At 33.0% G+C, this 17,026-nt stretch overlaps 1 protein-coding gene across 1 annotated transcript; it reads left to right on the top strand.

The window, feature by feature from the left end:
* Positions 1 to 13,811: 13,811 nt before the first annotated feature.
* Positions 13,812 to 16,285, top strand: LOC112024626 (small ribosomal subunit protein eS25y). Its single transcript, XM_065781502.1, has 2 exons — positions 13,812 to 13,971; positions 15,897 to 16,285. Exons 1-2 carry the CDS (start codon positions 13,876 to 13,878, stop codon positions 16,008 to 16,010), a joined length of 210 nt encoding a protein of 69 aa, XP_065637574.1. The 5' UTR covers positions 13,812 to 13,875; the 3' UTR covers positions 16,011 to 16,285.
* The last annotated feature ends 741 nt before the right edge of the window (positions 16,286 to 17,026 follow it).

Here is a 17,026-nt window from a genome sequence, read left to right as displayed (position 1 = left end):
TCTAGGAGTCCAATCACCCCAATTTTTACTTAGAATCAAATGCAGTTTTTATTCTAAGACTCTATTTGGATGTAGCTTTTTGATGAAAGTTATTTACTTATTTGTTGAAAACTAATCTAGAAACTCAAATCAAGATTGTAAGGGTAACAACCTGAACAAAGTTACTTTGTAGTTGCTCTAATAATCAAATCCTTATTTGATGGGAAATGAAATTCTATCATTTATCCACTAAGAAAAAGTATTTTTTCTTCATCAAGAAAATATTCTTTGTCTATTAAGAAAATACATTTCTTATCCACCAAAAAATAGGTTTTAAATCTTATACATAGACAATAGTCACAATACCACATAAGAATTAGTTTGAGAAGACAAAATTAGAAGATGAACTCAGGTCTCTTTGGCAATTTGTATTTATGGCTTGGTTTTGGTATTCTTTGGTAAGAGTTTCTTTTCTCTCTTCATTATGCAGCGTTGCTTTGGTCTTTTGTGAGTGTCACGTTGTTTTGTGCTGCAAATTAGTTTGTGAGAAGCTCTCTTAGTGGTGTGGCTATTTGTTATTTAATTTGGGTAGTTTGGCTTTGTCTTGTGTTTAGATGATTGTCGCTTGTTTTTTGTGTAGCACTACAACTTGATATAATGTGTGGCTTTGTTTCTTTGGTTTGAGATAGAGAGAAATCTCTTTGAGGGTGTTGTGCTGTACTTGTATTAGGTGTAGTTCCTAATCTTTGAATTTGTGTGAAATGGGTATTTGGGTGCATTGAGATTTTAGACTTTGTGAGAGTGTCTCTACACTATCTTTGTATTATCCTAAATATGGTTTAGTGAATTCACCTTTCCAACTTGTGGATGTAGTCTACTCTAGAATCATGTAAATTCTTGGTGTTTTCATGATTAGGTCTATTGTTATTTCAAGTTCTTTATGCTCTTATCATTTATTTGGAAATCTAGCTTAAGCCTATAATATAATAAATCAATATTGCATGAGAAAAGAGGCTCAAAGCTGATATTACAAAGTGATATTATGATGCTTCACTTCCCTCACCTTGTCAATTTAAGTTTGATCAGATCCTTATTTTAGTTTAATTTAGTGTAATTTTTTGGTTATAAGATGAAATCAAAAATATTGAAAGCTTTGTCAAGCTCTCCTCTGATAAGAACTTTCTCATCCAAGTGAGAGCAGTAAAGTTGGACATCCCTGCAGAACCACACTATAAGTTCAACATCATTGCCATTCATGATCTGCCTCAAGAAAATCCATGACATTGAAGTTTAAAAAGTTCTATATAATGCAAGACATATCTTTGGGAACTGTGTTAAAAAAATAGGTACATACAAAAGCCAAATAGATACTTTTTTTTTTTTTATGGGAACCTAATAGATACATTATTCCTATATAATGTATCACTTTGTCTTTTGATATAACTAAATGAAGTGACCAAGACATTACCTCATTTTTGTTACTCCATTATGTGCCTATTATTAGAAATCAACATTTTGAGGTTATTTCTGCACATCATATATACTTGTGATATGGTGCTTTTCAAAGCACATGAATATATTTGAAGTATGTACATCAAATATACTTAAGATATGGTCCACATGTATATATTTGAAGCATGTACATCCTATATACTTATGTTATGGTGATTTTCAAAGCACGTATATATTTGAAGTGTGTTAATATATTATGTTGTGATGTATTTTGGCACATGGGAGCCCAAGTTATTTTGACTTCACTTGGTCAAAATAACCTGGGCTCCCATGTGCCGAAAGTGCAAAACATCAGTCTCAATACCATACTTAAAAGAAATGTAGTCCTTTTCTTCTATAATAGGAGAAGTAAATGAAACAGTCAGGTCGTTTTGGATTTGTATTTGGCCAGTCAAATCACCAGTGAATTTTCCTGTTCGAAAATAGTGAACTAATATTTTCCCTATAGACAAGAAAACATATCCACCAATGTTGCTGAAGTTGACAACATTTCTGTCAATCCCACGTTCCCGTAGATCTAAACTTGGGAGTCGATTCAAAAAACTTTGAAAACTCTATTTTTAAAAAAAATAAATATAAAGTTTCACCAATTTTATTTTGGAAAGCTGAAGATTGAGAAAGAAAGGCATACAAACAAAACTTGGAATCAAGAAGAAAGAATCAGGTAAAGATTAAGATAAGAACTTACGAATCTTTCTTCAAAATCAACCGGAGCTGGTAAATTAGTGCAAACGCTAGGAACATTGTTGAAGTTACTATGAGTTGTCAGGTTTGGGTATCTTAGTTTCGTCCAAAAATAATCTAACATTTCTGTAGATCTTAGGGTTTAGGGTTTTTCTTGCCCCTTTGCAAAATCTAATATGCCTTTGGGACAAGGACAATGCTTTATATAGTATTTTTAAAATCTTTTTGTAGAAAAATAAAAATGTATTTATATTATTTTTTTTATAAAAGTAATATTAGATTTTTTTTTTTTTTAAATGATCCATTAGCAAATGCCTAAAGGACACCTGTTAATGGTTGTATTTATATTATTTTTTTTATAAAAGTAATATTAGATTTTTTTTTTTTTTAAATGATCCATTAGCAAATGCCTAAAGGACACCTGTTAATGGAACCATTTTATTAAAAGTGTACTAAATTATATTTATACATTGAAAAAGTGAGAACAAATGAGATTTTAAAATGTTATATGCAAAAGCTAAAAACTAAACAAATAAGGAAAAATAAATTTAAGTAGATCTTTTTTTTCTTTTAAATATATATATATATATATATATCAAAATTACATTTAATGTACATTTTAATTTCTTTATATTTTCTTCTTAAAAAAGTAATTTCTTTATATTTTTAAATCCAAGATTTCTCAATTTTTACAAAATTGTTCCTTTTTTGTATTAATTATAATGTTTTCACGATTCAATCTCAAAAACCTTAAATGTCTCTCTTCCTCAATTCTTTAAATGATTCGATTTTTATAATTTTAAACACCACTTGCTTTAATTTGGACCGTCCATTAATATTCTAGATGAAAACCTGTTACTGGCTAATTAGGTTCTCTTTTTTATGCAACCGGATCCTAGAGTTCTTTCGCATTGCTTGCTCTCTTCTCCTCCCTCCATCTCAATCGCTCCTTATCCGTTACTCCCCCTTTCGCCATCATTTGATTGTCAAGCACAAGATGAACTGCCTTTTTATCGTCACAAGATTTTCATATCTACTTCATTTTGGAGTTTGCTAAAGGTTGGCCATCTCACCGATAATCTCAACCACAACTCAAGTACTTCCAATTCAAGCGGCTCATCTTCCCCAATTTTGAAACAGTTCTTGTCCCCAATTTTGAAACGGTTCTTGTCCCGATTTTGGATACAAATCTCTAGAAGATATCATGTAGAATTAGATCCTAAGGTACGTGGAGGTTAACGTATTCAACAATTTGATATTTATTAAAGCCTACAATGATGTTTTAGGGGTTCATTCAGTTCCAATTTATGCGTGCGTTTGTTCCAATGCCCATATGAAACTAAATTGCCCATTTCTTTTATAAGGACTAAATTCTTGTTTGAAAACATCAATACTTTAGTTCGACTCAATTCAAGACCAAGATGTCAAAACTACGCTTAAGTTCAAGTCGATTACTACCCTACTACTCTCCTCTTATCACAAGGAGGACAATAATTGAGAAAAGTATCCATGGACGACAAAAATGGACAAGAGCATCCAGTGAGTTTTCATAAGCCTAAGCATCATACAATTTTTGCTTTTTCGCAAATGATAGTTAGTTAAGCAACAATGGAACCAACAAAATTCTACAGGAGTATGAAGAAGCATTGGGCCAAAAGATAAATAAGGACAAAACCGCCATGTTCTTCAGCAAAAACAAAAGGAATGAGATTTAGAAGAAAATAGGGGAATCATTTCTAAAGTTCAAGCAATCAATACTAAGGACTTCTTTTCTCATTGAGAAATCAAAGAAACTGAACCTTTCGGGGGATCAAGTGGAGGATAATCTGGAAAACATAAAAAATAAATCTAAGTTTGGAAAGAAATTTTGTTTTCATACGGCGGGATGAAAAATTCTCATTAAATTAGTTGTAGGGACAAGAGGGGTGTCGCCACCTAGTTTTTGCAATGGTCTAGGAACCATATATATAGCATCCTTTCGAGAAAGGAACTTTGATCTTATTACTAGAGTATGCGTCCGAAATTTAGGTATGGTCTTGGGGAGGTATTAGACACCCAAGATTGCCCAACCCTAAGGTTGGCCTCCCATCATTGTGTTTTACATCTTAATCCTATTAAAAATAATTTCAACACTTTTTATCCTAACGCACGCACACACAAGCATACAACATGACATCTTTCATCCTAAAACAATATATCTATCCATAAAGCAAGAGAGAACCAAACTGCACAAATATACAAAACCTAGCATTCATCTAACGTATGAACACCCTACCATACATCTAAACCAGGCAGCAATTCAAAATATGGTAGCAAGCATAAACATCAATATGGTAGCAAGCAAATCATATCATACATCAAAATAAGACATCAACTTCATACACATATATCAAAGGAGGATTAAAACAATCAACATGCATGTTCATGTGAATGCATGACTTACTTTACTTTCCTTGCGACATCTCAACACCTATGACATCATGAATGGGTATGTGAATGCATGACATGGTATTTAAACAAGACATGAACATAAAACCCTAGTCTAAGCATGTTAGAGACAAACAAGCCCACAAGACAAAGACTCAGATACATATAAACATAAGGAAAAAGGGTTAAGATGAGGCAAACAAGCAAACCAAACAAAATAAGGAATTTGAATTAGGATTTTTGAGCAAGTGCCTACGTACGCAAGATTTAACTTGCATAAGCATGCTCATGACATGCATGCGTGCATGGGACTTGTTCAACAACCCTAACCCAAAAATACAAAATAGAAAATAGAGCACAAATAAAAACCCTAATTCTAACAACCAAACATGCTTAGAACATAAAAGAAATATAAAACTAACCTAGGCAAACATGCATAAATATAAACCAAGCAAAAAACAAGATTAAAACATAAGAAGAATAGTAGAAAATAAAAAGAAAGAGTTAAAGCTTGATACCTCAAAAGGAGTTCCCAAGCTTTGATTCTGATTGTTCCCCTCAGTCAAATCTATCATAGTCAATAAAATACGTGATTAGTAATCTTAAACTCAAAGGAATGGGCCCAGAAAAGTTCTCAATCAAATAAAATTGACTTGAGGGTGTTTTATGACAAACTTCATTTTGATTCATTATTTTCTAGTGAATCTTAGGTTTTTCCCATGGAATTTCTATGTGTTTTGAAAATGTACCATATAAGGCTTTATATAATGGAAAAAAGGGGTTTGGAACGAATTCCAAACGATGTGGAATTCATTCCAAACCTCAGCCATTATTGCAGAAAATTTGTCTTTTTCATGCTTTTGAAACCTTAGCTGCGTATGAAGGACTGTGCCTGCATATACATTCTTTGGCCCATGTACGCAGGTTGCTGCCCACGTACATAGGTCGAAGGCCACTTTGGTCATTTTATTTCTAAAACTAGATATTTTTTCTCATTTAAAAGGTTTTGTTTTCCATTTCAACACTCCTCAAGTCAATTTAATATTTGATTGGACTCTAAGCTGACCTTGGGTCTTAGAGTTTGAGCATCATTGGAGAACAGGAGCCCGAGTTGTAAGGGGTACAAAATGCAATGTCTACAAATGCCCCTCTTTTGATTTGTCAACTTCGCTAACGAAATCAAGAAAATAAGAGACAAAACATTTTGTTTTGACGTATGGCTCTAGCCCAACCCACGCATACAATACACATCACGTATACATGGGGTGGGGTGCAACTCTGAAGAGCTGCATGGGATTTGTATGTCCTAAGTTCCACTTTGTTACTTAGGAAACAAGCAACGATAGGTTCACTATCCTAGAACTTTTTTTGCCACTTGCAAGCAAATGGTGAATGACTCACTATCCTAGAGTCACTTAAAAAAGAAAAAAGAAAAACAAACAAGGGCGCTCTTCGAGCTATCTGAACAAACAACAAAAGGATATAGTCTCTGCGATGTCCATTCGGGGCTCTTGCTTCAAACTTCTCTGGGTGAATTTTTCCTCTCGTCTTCTTCACTTCTTTCTCTAACTTTTCTGGCGAGGCTCTTGCCTTGGGTTGACCTTGGTCTCTTTCTCTATCTCTATCTCTATCTCTACCTTTTTCTACCGTGCCAGCATGTTCAATTCCCGTAGGATATGTGCACAAGTAGTCTTGATTGTTGGATCCACTAAGGATGGTGAAAATTCACTGAGGAGTAGGTGTGCATTAGGAAGAATCTTCTGTTTCCTTGCGAAGGATTTTTAGTTGTATTGGACTCATTAGGGAAGAATCTTCTGCTTCCTCACTGGGGATAGTTTAAATGTGCTTGGGTCCATCGGGGAAGAATCTTTTGCCTCCTCCATGGGGATGGTGTTCTAGATATGCTTGAACCATTGGGGAAAAGTCTTATGCTTCCTTCATAAGGATAGTGTTCTTGGTGTACTTAGTCTATTGGGGAAGAATCTTTTGCCTCCTTACTAGGGATAATGTTCTTGATTTTGTGTAATCTGCTTGGAAATAGCTTTAGGATGTACATGCTTTATTAGGGGAAGAGTCTTCTGCTTCCTTGACAGCTCACTGGGGAATCCTTTGATGATTTTATGCCTAATTGGGGCAATCTTGAGATTGTTTTCCTTCTTTTTTTTTTTTCTTTATATATATATATGAGTGTGTGTGTGTGTGTGTGTGTGTGTGTGTGTGTGTGTATGTATATATTGTTCATGACTAAACTACATGTAGTTTAATGGTGAGGCCTAAATTACACATAGTTTAGCCATCAGGTGTGTTCCTGCCTTTTCATTTTTTTTCTCTAATGGTTACCAACAATTGCTTTTTCTTCTTCACTCTCTTCATCTTCCTCATCTCTTCATATTCTCCATAACTCCTTTTTTTTTCCTCTATACAAAAACCTCTTTCTCCTCTCTTTTCTTCTCACTTTCTGAGTCTCTCATTCTCTCATTTTCTCTCCAACTCTCTTCATCTCCTCCAATAGCACCCAAGTCCAAGAAGGCCATCTACATCCTTTCCTTTGATGCATTCCACCTCACCCTGCTAGAGTGAGGCAACGAGGTTGATGGGGCCTCCATCGTTGACATATCGACTAGAGAATCACATTCCCATGGCTGAATCTGTAAGTTTTCAAACTTTTTCTCATTTGGCTACACACATATAAAGGCCATTATTGTACATTGGTCTTATTAATTTGTTATGATTTCTTTACATGATGCAGAGATGTTAACTTCAGAGCTTCCAGAGCCATATACCCTTCTCTATTGCAAGAGCAAAACATGGTTCTGGTGGTGTTCCTATACTTCAAATGATGGATGTATTGAGCAATGCAAAGTGGGAGGATGCATTTTCAGAAGGTTGTCATGGACTACTCAATTGTGCATGCCACTGCTACTATGATTGTTCACAAAAAGACCATTGTTGAACGCAGTCAATCTTGAAAATGCATTGTCTTTTGCATGCGCTTAAATGTAGGGATCAAAATAGTATTTTCATCTTGTTATAAAATGTATCGTTGTCTAATGTATTCTATTTTCTTGAACAATACAAATGTGTAATAAATCGCATTTGGTGAAGATGAGTGTTAATTCTCTCTTTTTCTTTTTCTGTTTTTCTTTTGCTGAAGATAGTGAAATCTCATCTTCAATATAAGATTTTAGTTAAATACCATTTACTAAGACCTTTGAAAGTGAGATTTCACTTTTGGATTTTAAACTATTCATCATTTATTAAAATCGCATCTTGAAGTTGCAATTTCATTTGGGTAAAATTAGATTTTCACATTGCAAAGTTGGCATGCACTTGTCATTGTGGCAAGTGTCCCATAGTTGTTAGGTGTCACGTAGTTGTTTATGACCCCCAATTGTGAGGTACTTATCAAATTAATCATGGACCAAACTAAAACTCTAAGTTAATTGAAGTTAAAATAACTTTTCCTCTCTAAAATTTGATGTCAATTTGTTTCGGCATTACATGTTCTATGTCAATAATAATAATAATAATCAACCGAAAATTTTTTAGAGAAAATTAGTTTAAATTTTTGTTTTTAATTGTGTACTTGAAAATGCTTCTAAAAATTTTTTTCCAATGTTTGGTGAAATGCGATTCAATTAGAGAGAATTGGTTGCAATGATTTATTTATTTTTTATTTTTTATTTTTTTAGTTTACAAGGTGTTGCTTGTGCCGAAGGATAACTCTATTGGGGCAAGTGACATGACCATGAAACTCAAGCTCATTTTAGGATATTTTTTTTTTTTTGGGGAAAAAAAAAAAAAACTACCCTTTTGAATTCAAGGGTTTATCAATATGTTGGGTTATTTTATATGTAAATGATAATATGATGGGACATTAATCAACCAAAAAAAAGAGAATAGGATCAGACTGTAAGATAAAATGAAATAAACATACCTCCAGTCATAGTTGTTTAAGTCTTTGGAGAAAAGAAGACTCACTATATGATGATAGTATACATAAAAAGGTCTTCTAGTTTATGGCCTTTACCTCGCATGTATCCTTTTGATGGAAACATAGGCTATATATATTGGCTAGACTAGGGCCCCTTTTAGATGAAGATTTTCATAACTCTCCTTCCATCAAGGAGCTTAAAAATTGTAACTTCATGGTGTTTTATTAACCAAAGAGGTTATACCAATTGAGAGTTACTAAAGGATGTTACACTTAACAGGTAACTTTCACAAGTAGAAAACTTAAGACATGAAATAAGAAACTTAAGACATGAGTTTCATCTACACTTAAATGTGGGCCACATAAAATTCTCTTTAAGGAGATGTAATCCTACATGGACATGAAACACAAACACATATATATGTTCCATAATAAATTTTAAAATTGATGGTAGTCTTTTTTTAAGGGAATTCAATAAACTATAGGCGAAAACACCATTTTGGTCCTTATATTTTGGAATCATGGTCAATTTGGTCCCTATATTTTAATAGCAGTTAATTTGGTCTCTGTTATTTTGAACTTGCAGTCAATTTGGTCCATGTTATTTTGAACTTACAGTCAATTTGGTCCTTATCGTTAACTCATTAACAGAAAATGCTTACATGGCACACGGCATGCACAATAGGCAAACTTAATGCCTACGTGGCTACTGAAAATAATTGTAATAAAATTATTCATCATTTGAAAAATTCCATGCCAGCATTGAACAAAAAATCCAAAGCTGAAAAAAAAAAATTTCTTGAATGGATTATTTTATAAAATTCCTTAGTCTTTCTTGGCAACCAAACAAAGAAACCCAAAAACACAAAAATCGAACTCAATCCAGAAAATTCACAATAACCAAATTTTGTTTCAAGAAAATGAACTTGGCGTTCGTAAGGAGGGTGAGAAGGTGGTCTTCTAAAAGCATAAGGTTTGATCCTTATGCTCCTTGGCTTTCTTGGATTCAACCCAAGCAGATACACAACGTGGCCCAACCAAACTGTAGAGTTTTTGAGCCATTGGATTCAACCCCAGCAAATAGCAACCACCGCCACCATTCTCTCGAGAGAAGTTTCTCAAGAGGAAAAAGATTACTTCCGCTAATGCCTTTGTTGACGTGGATTTGGTTATTATGAATTTTCTGGGTTGATTTTTGTCTTTCTAGGTTGTTGTGTTTGGCTGCCAAGAAAGAGCAAGAACAAACGGGGACTCATTTTTCTTTTTCTTTTTTGGCTTGACATGTTTTTTTTTTTTTTAATGCTGACATTGCATTTTTAAATAGTAAATAAATTTTTTATTATTATTTTAGTAGCCATGTAGTCGTTAAGTGTGCCAACTATGCATGTCGTGTGCCACATAAGCATTTTCTATTAATGAGTTAATGATGGAGACTAAATTGACTACAAGTTCAAAATAACAAGGACCAAATTAACTGTTACTAAAATGTAGGAATCAAATTGACCGTGACTTCAAAATGTAGGGACCAAAATGGTGTTTTCGACTAAACTATATTCAATGAAATGAAGACTTTATATCAATTAGATAGAACGATGTTTTAAAAAAGCCAGGTCCTCTTTTATCTAAGATACATAATTATCAATGCTCAAAGCATGTTTTACTAGCAAATATACAAAATTGTTGCCTTGGCAACCCATGCGAGAAATTTCTAAGTATTTGAAGTATTTAACTAAGCTGGTTGCTCTCTGTGTTTTTTTTTTTTTTTTTAATGAGAGTACTAAGTATTTTTAATACAAACACACACACACATACAGAGGAGAGAATGTCTTAAAGAAACTGATAGTGGTATATATCCAAAAGAACCTAATTCCCTGTATTATTGCCACTATAGAAGTATGAGAACAGGAGTCATCTCAAACATAGAGTTAAAAAATATTTAGGAGTCTTCTCGCCAATAATCAGGTCTTTAATGCCTACATCCCTTGCAAACAAAAGACCCTCTTCAAGGGCTTTAGCTTTATTTTCCACCGCACCCAAAAAGACATTAAGCTTCTTACATAAAGCAGCTATTGGGAAGATAAACACCTTGACTTTGGGGAGTTTACTTGAAGGATTAATATAACATATAAAGACACGTTTTAACCCATCAAATCTAAGTCCAATGGATACATGCTCAATTATATTATGATAACCACTCATTCCATGTGTATACCCAACAACAGAAACAACTCTACCAAAATTGTATTGAATGACCACACTAATGCTTGTCTACTTTTACTATGATGAAGCCATTAACAATGGGAGACAAATTATCTTATTTATAGATCATAGGAGATATTGTCACATTGCTAAATTTTAAAGCTTAAATGGTGATTAAGATATTTAAAGAAAAAAGCTGTAACTTTTAGGGTACGTCTGATACACTAAATGGAGATTACAACAGGAATTGTAATATTTATTACAGAGAATAAAATGTATTGTAATGTAATAACTAAACATATTCATAAGTTTGGTTGTAAGTTATAACATTAAAATAAAAATTAAGATTTATTTTAGGAAATATCTTACTTATACAATTATATCTCCTTAAAAATTGTTATTTTTTAAATTTAAGAGAGATATGTGTTATTTTTTATAATTTTTTATTTTTATAATTATTAGATGTATATGGAAAGCTTGTTTATTTGGAAATATATTAAATTTTGAAATTATTGCATCCATTAAGGAATAGCTAATACAACCATTTTAAAAAGGAATAGTTATTTCTCATTTTAAAGAATAGCTATTTATAAGGAATAAATATTCCTTATAATGAAAACATAACCAAACTAAAGAATAGTTAAACCATAGGAATAACTATTACATTATAATGTCTATTATAGTCTACCAAACATGCCCAACCAAATCAGCTAAAACTATAATACTAACTCGTTTGAGAGGAGGGAATGGAATGGAATAGAAATGAATGAAAAGAATAATTTTATAATATTCTTCTCTTCCCTTGTTTGGGAGTTTTAATAGAGAGAATAAAAAGCGCATTCCCCTATTTGGGAGGTTAAATAAGAGGGAAAGAAATAAGTAGGAGGGAACACTCATTGCTCTTTATTTATTTTTATTTTTTTAAATCTCAAATTTTCATTCCCCTGAAATTGGGAGGAAATGGAATTAGATTTAATAATTTTTATTAAAACTCTCAAAATACCCATATATATTCAACCGTTCATTTTAAAATAGCTAATAGTAATAATGACATAAAATGATTCCATTATATTACTTCTATATTATTCCTAAACAAAATTACTTACATTCCATTCATTTCCATTCATTTACATTCTTTTATTTTAAAACATCCAATCATGGTTACTTAATTACATTCTATTCTTTTCCATTCATTTCTCTTGCTTAAGGAAATTAAATAGAATGGAAAGGAATGATCATAAGAGAATGGAATGGAATGAAATATATTTAATCAAGGGAAAGGAATGAAAAATAATGAAATAGAATGAAATAGAATTAAGTAACATTAATTAAATGTTTTTAAATAAAGGTATAAAAATGAATGAAAATAAATGGAATATAAGTAATCTTGTTTGTGAATAATAGAGAGGGAATGGATTGGAATAATTTATGACAATATTACTATTAGATCCCTATTTAAAAAATAAAAGATTAAATATATAGGGGTATTTTGGGAGTTTTAATAAAAAATTTACTAAATCTAATTTTATTCCCTCCATTCCTCCCAATTTGGAGAGGAATGAAAATTTAAGATTTTAAGATAATAGAAAGGAATGAGTGTTTCCTCCTACCCATTTCATTCTCTCCCAAACTTCCAAATAAATGAATGAACTTTTCATTCCTTCCATTAAAACTCTCAAACAAGGAAATAAAAGAATATTCTAAAATTATTCTATTCTTTCCATTTCAAGAATATTCTAAAATTATTCTATTCTTTCCATTTCATTCTATTCACTCCTTCCAAATGAGGGCTAAATACATTCCATTTTATTCTTTTCTATTCCCTTATGATCATTCTATTATATTTTATTTCATACCCTTATGAACTCTCAAACGAAGGGTAAAACATATTTAGCATGTCTAGTAAAGTTTCGAACAATACAATTCCGAATAAACTTTAGCTACAAAATTGTTGTAGCCTAAAGCTACAACCTTACCTAATAAAATAAATATTATTACATATTTTGAAAATCTAACCGTTAAATTGTATGTTCTTTGCGTTCTTAATACACATGTTAAATTTTGTATTAATTGGATATTATTTACTATATGATTTATAATTTATATTTTATGCATAATTTTAAACTACAAAAACTTGCAATTTAAACAATTTATTGATAAGATAACTATTAATCTTTATTTTTCTAGAAATTTTGCAAACATGGAGGATATAAAATAAAAATGTAATCCAATGGTGGATTTATCAAAATTCACTTCCAATAAAAAGATATTAAGTAAGGTTGTAGTTTTATGTTACAACCAATTTTGTAACTAAATTTTGTCCTACAATTCCTTTATCTCCAAGAGTAAAAGAAAAAAAAAATAGTAAAATATAATGATCATAAGAGCCTCACCAATCAAATGACCATAAGAGACAAAGGAAACATCATCACTAGGCAAAGATTTGGTGATTGTTTCTGAATCAAAATGGTGATTAAGATTGATTCTAAAAAATAAATAGATAAATGGTGATTAAAAGATTGATCCCACTTTCTCACTGTTCATGAGAGGGCCTACAGGATTTAAAAAAAAAAAAAAAAAAAAAAAACGTTTTAATTTACGACAAGTCGTTTATAAGGTTTGGCGGCAATATATACGAGTACAAACAAACGGCATCGTTGCTGCACAGGTTTATCTCGTCCAGTAAACCCTACTACCTCGTCTTCTTGTATAAGCGCCTCTGCTCTCTCTCTCTCTCTGATCTGATCCAATGGTATGCACCACTGTATTCATGGCCTACCCAGTAGATTTTCACCATTATCAGAAAACTTCAACTAATAAGTGTTGGGTTATTGGTTGCAGGCTCCAAAGAAAGAGAAGGCTCCTCCATGGTAGAATGAGAAGTGGGTGTTTAATTTTTGATGAATGATGATATTTACTTATATAGTGGAATTATGTGTGTGCGCGTGCTAAAGGTTTTCTTTTTGTGGGGGTGGGGGGTGCAGTGCAAGTTTGATATGTTGCGAGGACTATTTGGTAGAAATGAGACGTGGGTATTTAAGTTTTGATGATATAAAGTGGAATTATGTTGTAAAGTTGTGGTTTTTAATGGTGGATTACAGAAGTGGAGCAAGGGAAAGCAAAAGGAGAAGGTGAACAACATGGTATTGTTCGACCAGGGCACCTATGACAAGCTACTCTCCGAGGCTCCCAAATACAAACTCATCACACCCTCCATTCTCTCCGACCGTATGAGGGTACTTATTTTACCTTTTTTCAAAAAATTTGTATTGACTGAGTATTTTGTGTTCTGATTTTGTTGATAGTTTAGTAAGCATCTGTCTTGATTTCGTCTAGGTGGTTTTCTTAACTGGAATTTCTAATCGTGTATTTTTGTTATTATGTTTATCTCAAATCATATATGTTTAGAAACTATGGGAAATAAATTAAATTTAGTGAAGATGTTAAAATTACTGGACTTGGGATTAGTTCAGATGTGACCATCAGGGCTTTTAGTAAAAGAAATATCAAACTTAGGTAGCTAGTGTTATACTTGATAAAATTAAAATTTCAAGGAATATTAGTTTGAACTGATTTAAAACTTGATTACTCATTCTATGAGCAGGTGGACAATCTGAAAATGGAAAAATTTATAAGGGTTGGGCAATAATCATGAATGGTCATGTATGGATCCACATATTTTTGAGGTGGCTGATTGTTTTCATAGGTTATTGTAGTGAAGATGCCACATTAAAGAAACCTGCTGTCAAGTATGTCAATCTGAAAGATCCACGTTGATGTAGTGGATTCCTGACAATTAAATGTTGTAGAATCCAAAACCCTAATTTGATGCATTCTACAAACCCACTGTGACTGAATTTTTGGTGAGTGCCTTACCANTTCCATGCTTCCACGATATAGGACCCTTTCCACACCTCCACAGTGTAGGAACTTCTCCACGCTACCACGGCGCAGGAATCATTCATCAAGTGTGCTATTTAGATATCCTCTGTCCTCGACTAATCTTATTTTGAGGCTAACTAGCAGCGGCGTTGTATGTCTCATCACCCTACAATCAACAAGTTCCTAAAGAATCCTAAGTTTCCAATCACTAGGTAAGCCCCCTTACTTTGCCTAGCATTTTTTTTTCTGCATCCACCATTTGCATGTGTTTCCCCCTACCCCCCCCCCCCCCCCCAAAAAAAATCAGTAGAAGATTCCTCACTCACCAAAATCATCTCATCCACCCACAGTAGTTTGAACCCCAAACGGCCTTGTGAGGACTTACTACCAGGCCACTGGGGTGTTAGTAGAGGTAAGTGCCAATTTCACTTCATGATGTTGCCAAACCTATTTCAGTTTTAGTTTATGGTTGGTGAGTGCCTTAATGCACCATTGAGAAAGAGTGATTTGATTCAAGTCAAGGGAACAAAAAAAGATAAAAGGCCAAAAGTAACATTAGTAGAAGTTTTGTAAAAGAACATATTAATTAAGGAAGTAACAGAGATGATGATTTTGGAGTGGGTAGATTGAGAGAGTGGTAGACTCTAGTTAGGCTGTTGAGGATCCATAACCCAACCCAAAGTTTTGCGACTTAGGCTTTGTTGTTGTTGATGGTGAGGTTATTAAGAATATCAATCTTTAAACTGTCCAGTTGTGGTCAGTAGTGAATTTTAACGTGCATTTATAATTTTGGTTAGATTTCAATTTCAACGTATATTTTTGCTTCTTGTGATTCTTTAAATCAATATTTTTTGGTGTTTTCTTCTAGTGCTGTTCATGTTTGTTCATCAACATGTCCTGTTAGAGGTAGATGTCTAGTCAGAAATCTATTAATCATGCATAAAAGTTTGATTAATAATGCCAATTTGCTGATAGTCTCAGCATCATCTATAGATGTCTAGAACATTTCTGCTTACTACTTCCATGTTCTAGGTCTATGTTATTGATAGGATCATCACCTAGTTTTACTAGCGTTTGTCTACAAAGTTGATAAGTAGTACGTTCCAGATGAACATTGGCCTATGCAATTTGAACTTGCAGCTACATGCTCTTAATACAACTCCCCAAGCAACAATAAAAGCAGTTCCTTTTAATGATTATTTCATGTTAATTTTCAACTCTACCATAGGAGTTTTATGTTCCTTTTAATCTCTTATTTGACTTTGTATTCATTTCACAGATTAGTGGATCACTTGCAAGGAGAGCAATCAGAGAATTGATGGCAAGAGGTTTGATCAGGATGGTCTCTGCACATTCAAGCCAGCAAATATACACACGAGCAACAAACACCTAGTTTTCCTATTGTCTATGCATATTTAGTTTTATCTAGTGGTGCTGAGTTTGACCACTTTTATTATTTCCATCTTAAGATTTTCCTTCTGGGAATCTTATTAGTGTGCATCAGCTCAGTTCTAGACTATCGGCCATTTTTGCTGTTTAGGGGAGATCATATTTTTGTTTAGAAGTCTAGTTAATGGAGAGAACATATGGAGTGAGTTAGATTGTTTTTGAGTTTTGCTTAGAATATAGTATCTATTCTTAAAAAGGGAATTTGGATTTGTTGGTTTTGATCTTCATCATTTCATATTATGCTCTTCTCTACGCGCTTAAGGCAGGAAATTTGTGTAGCATGTATTAGGCTCAATTAGCATTAGCATTTTTTGGCATTACAGCTTGTGATGGTTCCACTGATATCTGGGGCCTAAGCTAATGGATTCAGCTTTAATGTCATGTGGAAAGGCTGCTCCTTAAATATAAAGTGAAGATCGCAAGAAACAGATTGGTAACTACTGGAATTCCCTGAAAAAAAAAATCCATTTCAGCATAAGCTAGAAGGCTTTTGGAGTCATATTACTTACTGAAATATAAGTTCTATATAATATTTCCGACTATTGAACAACCATTGTCTTGCTAGATGTTGCCACTGGATTATGTATCGGTAGGAAACATATGGAAGCTGGACAATTGTCAAAAAAGCAAATGTTGCCTTGTGAAATGGCTGTTATTGTTGGAGCTCTATGGTCGTTCATTAACCTGGACTTTATTCCATACCTAGAAACTCATAGAAGTGGATGCACATCACATGTGAAGACCACAATGGGGTTTCAATACTTCAAATCTAACAACTGACTGGGAACAAGCTTCAGTTTTTCTGGCTGTTGGGCTTAGTATTCTGCGTTCTCTATCTGAGAGATTGGGCTTCAAAGTTTAAACATCACCCCTTTTTGTCCATACTTTGTGATGGCTCCATACTTTGTGATGGCTCCCCAAAGAAATATATTTTAAGTATTAACTTAGGCACCTTTGCCT

Source organism: Quercus suber, unplaced genomic scaffold, assembly GCF_002906115.3.
Source record: "Quercus suber isolate HL8 unplaced genomic scaffold, Cork oak 2.0 scaffold_269, whole genome shotgun sequence".
Lineage (NCBI taxonomy): Eukaryota > Viridiplantae > Streptophyta > Magnoliopsida > Fagales > Fagaceae > Quercus > Quercus suber.
This window is presented reverse-complemented; position numbering and strand designations above follow the sequence as displayed.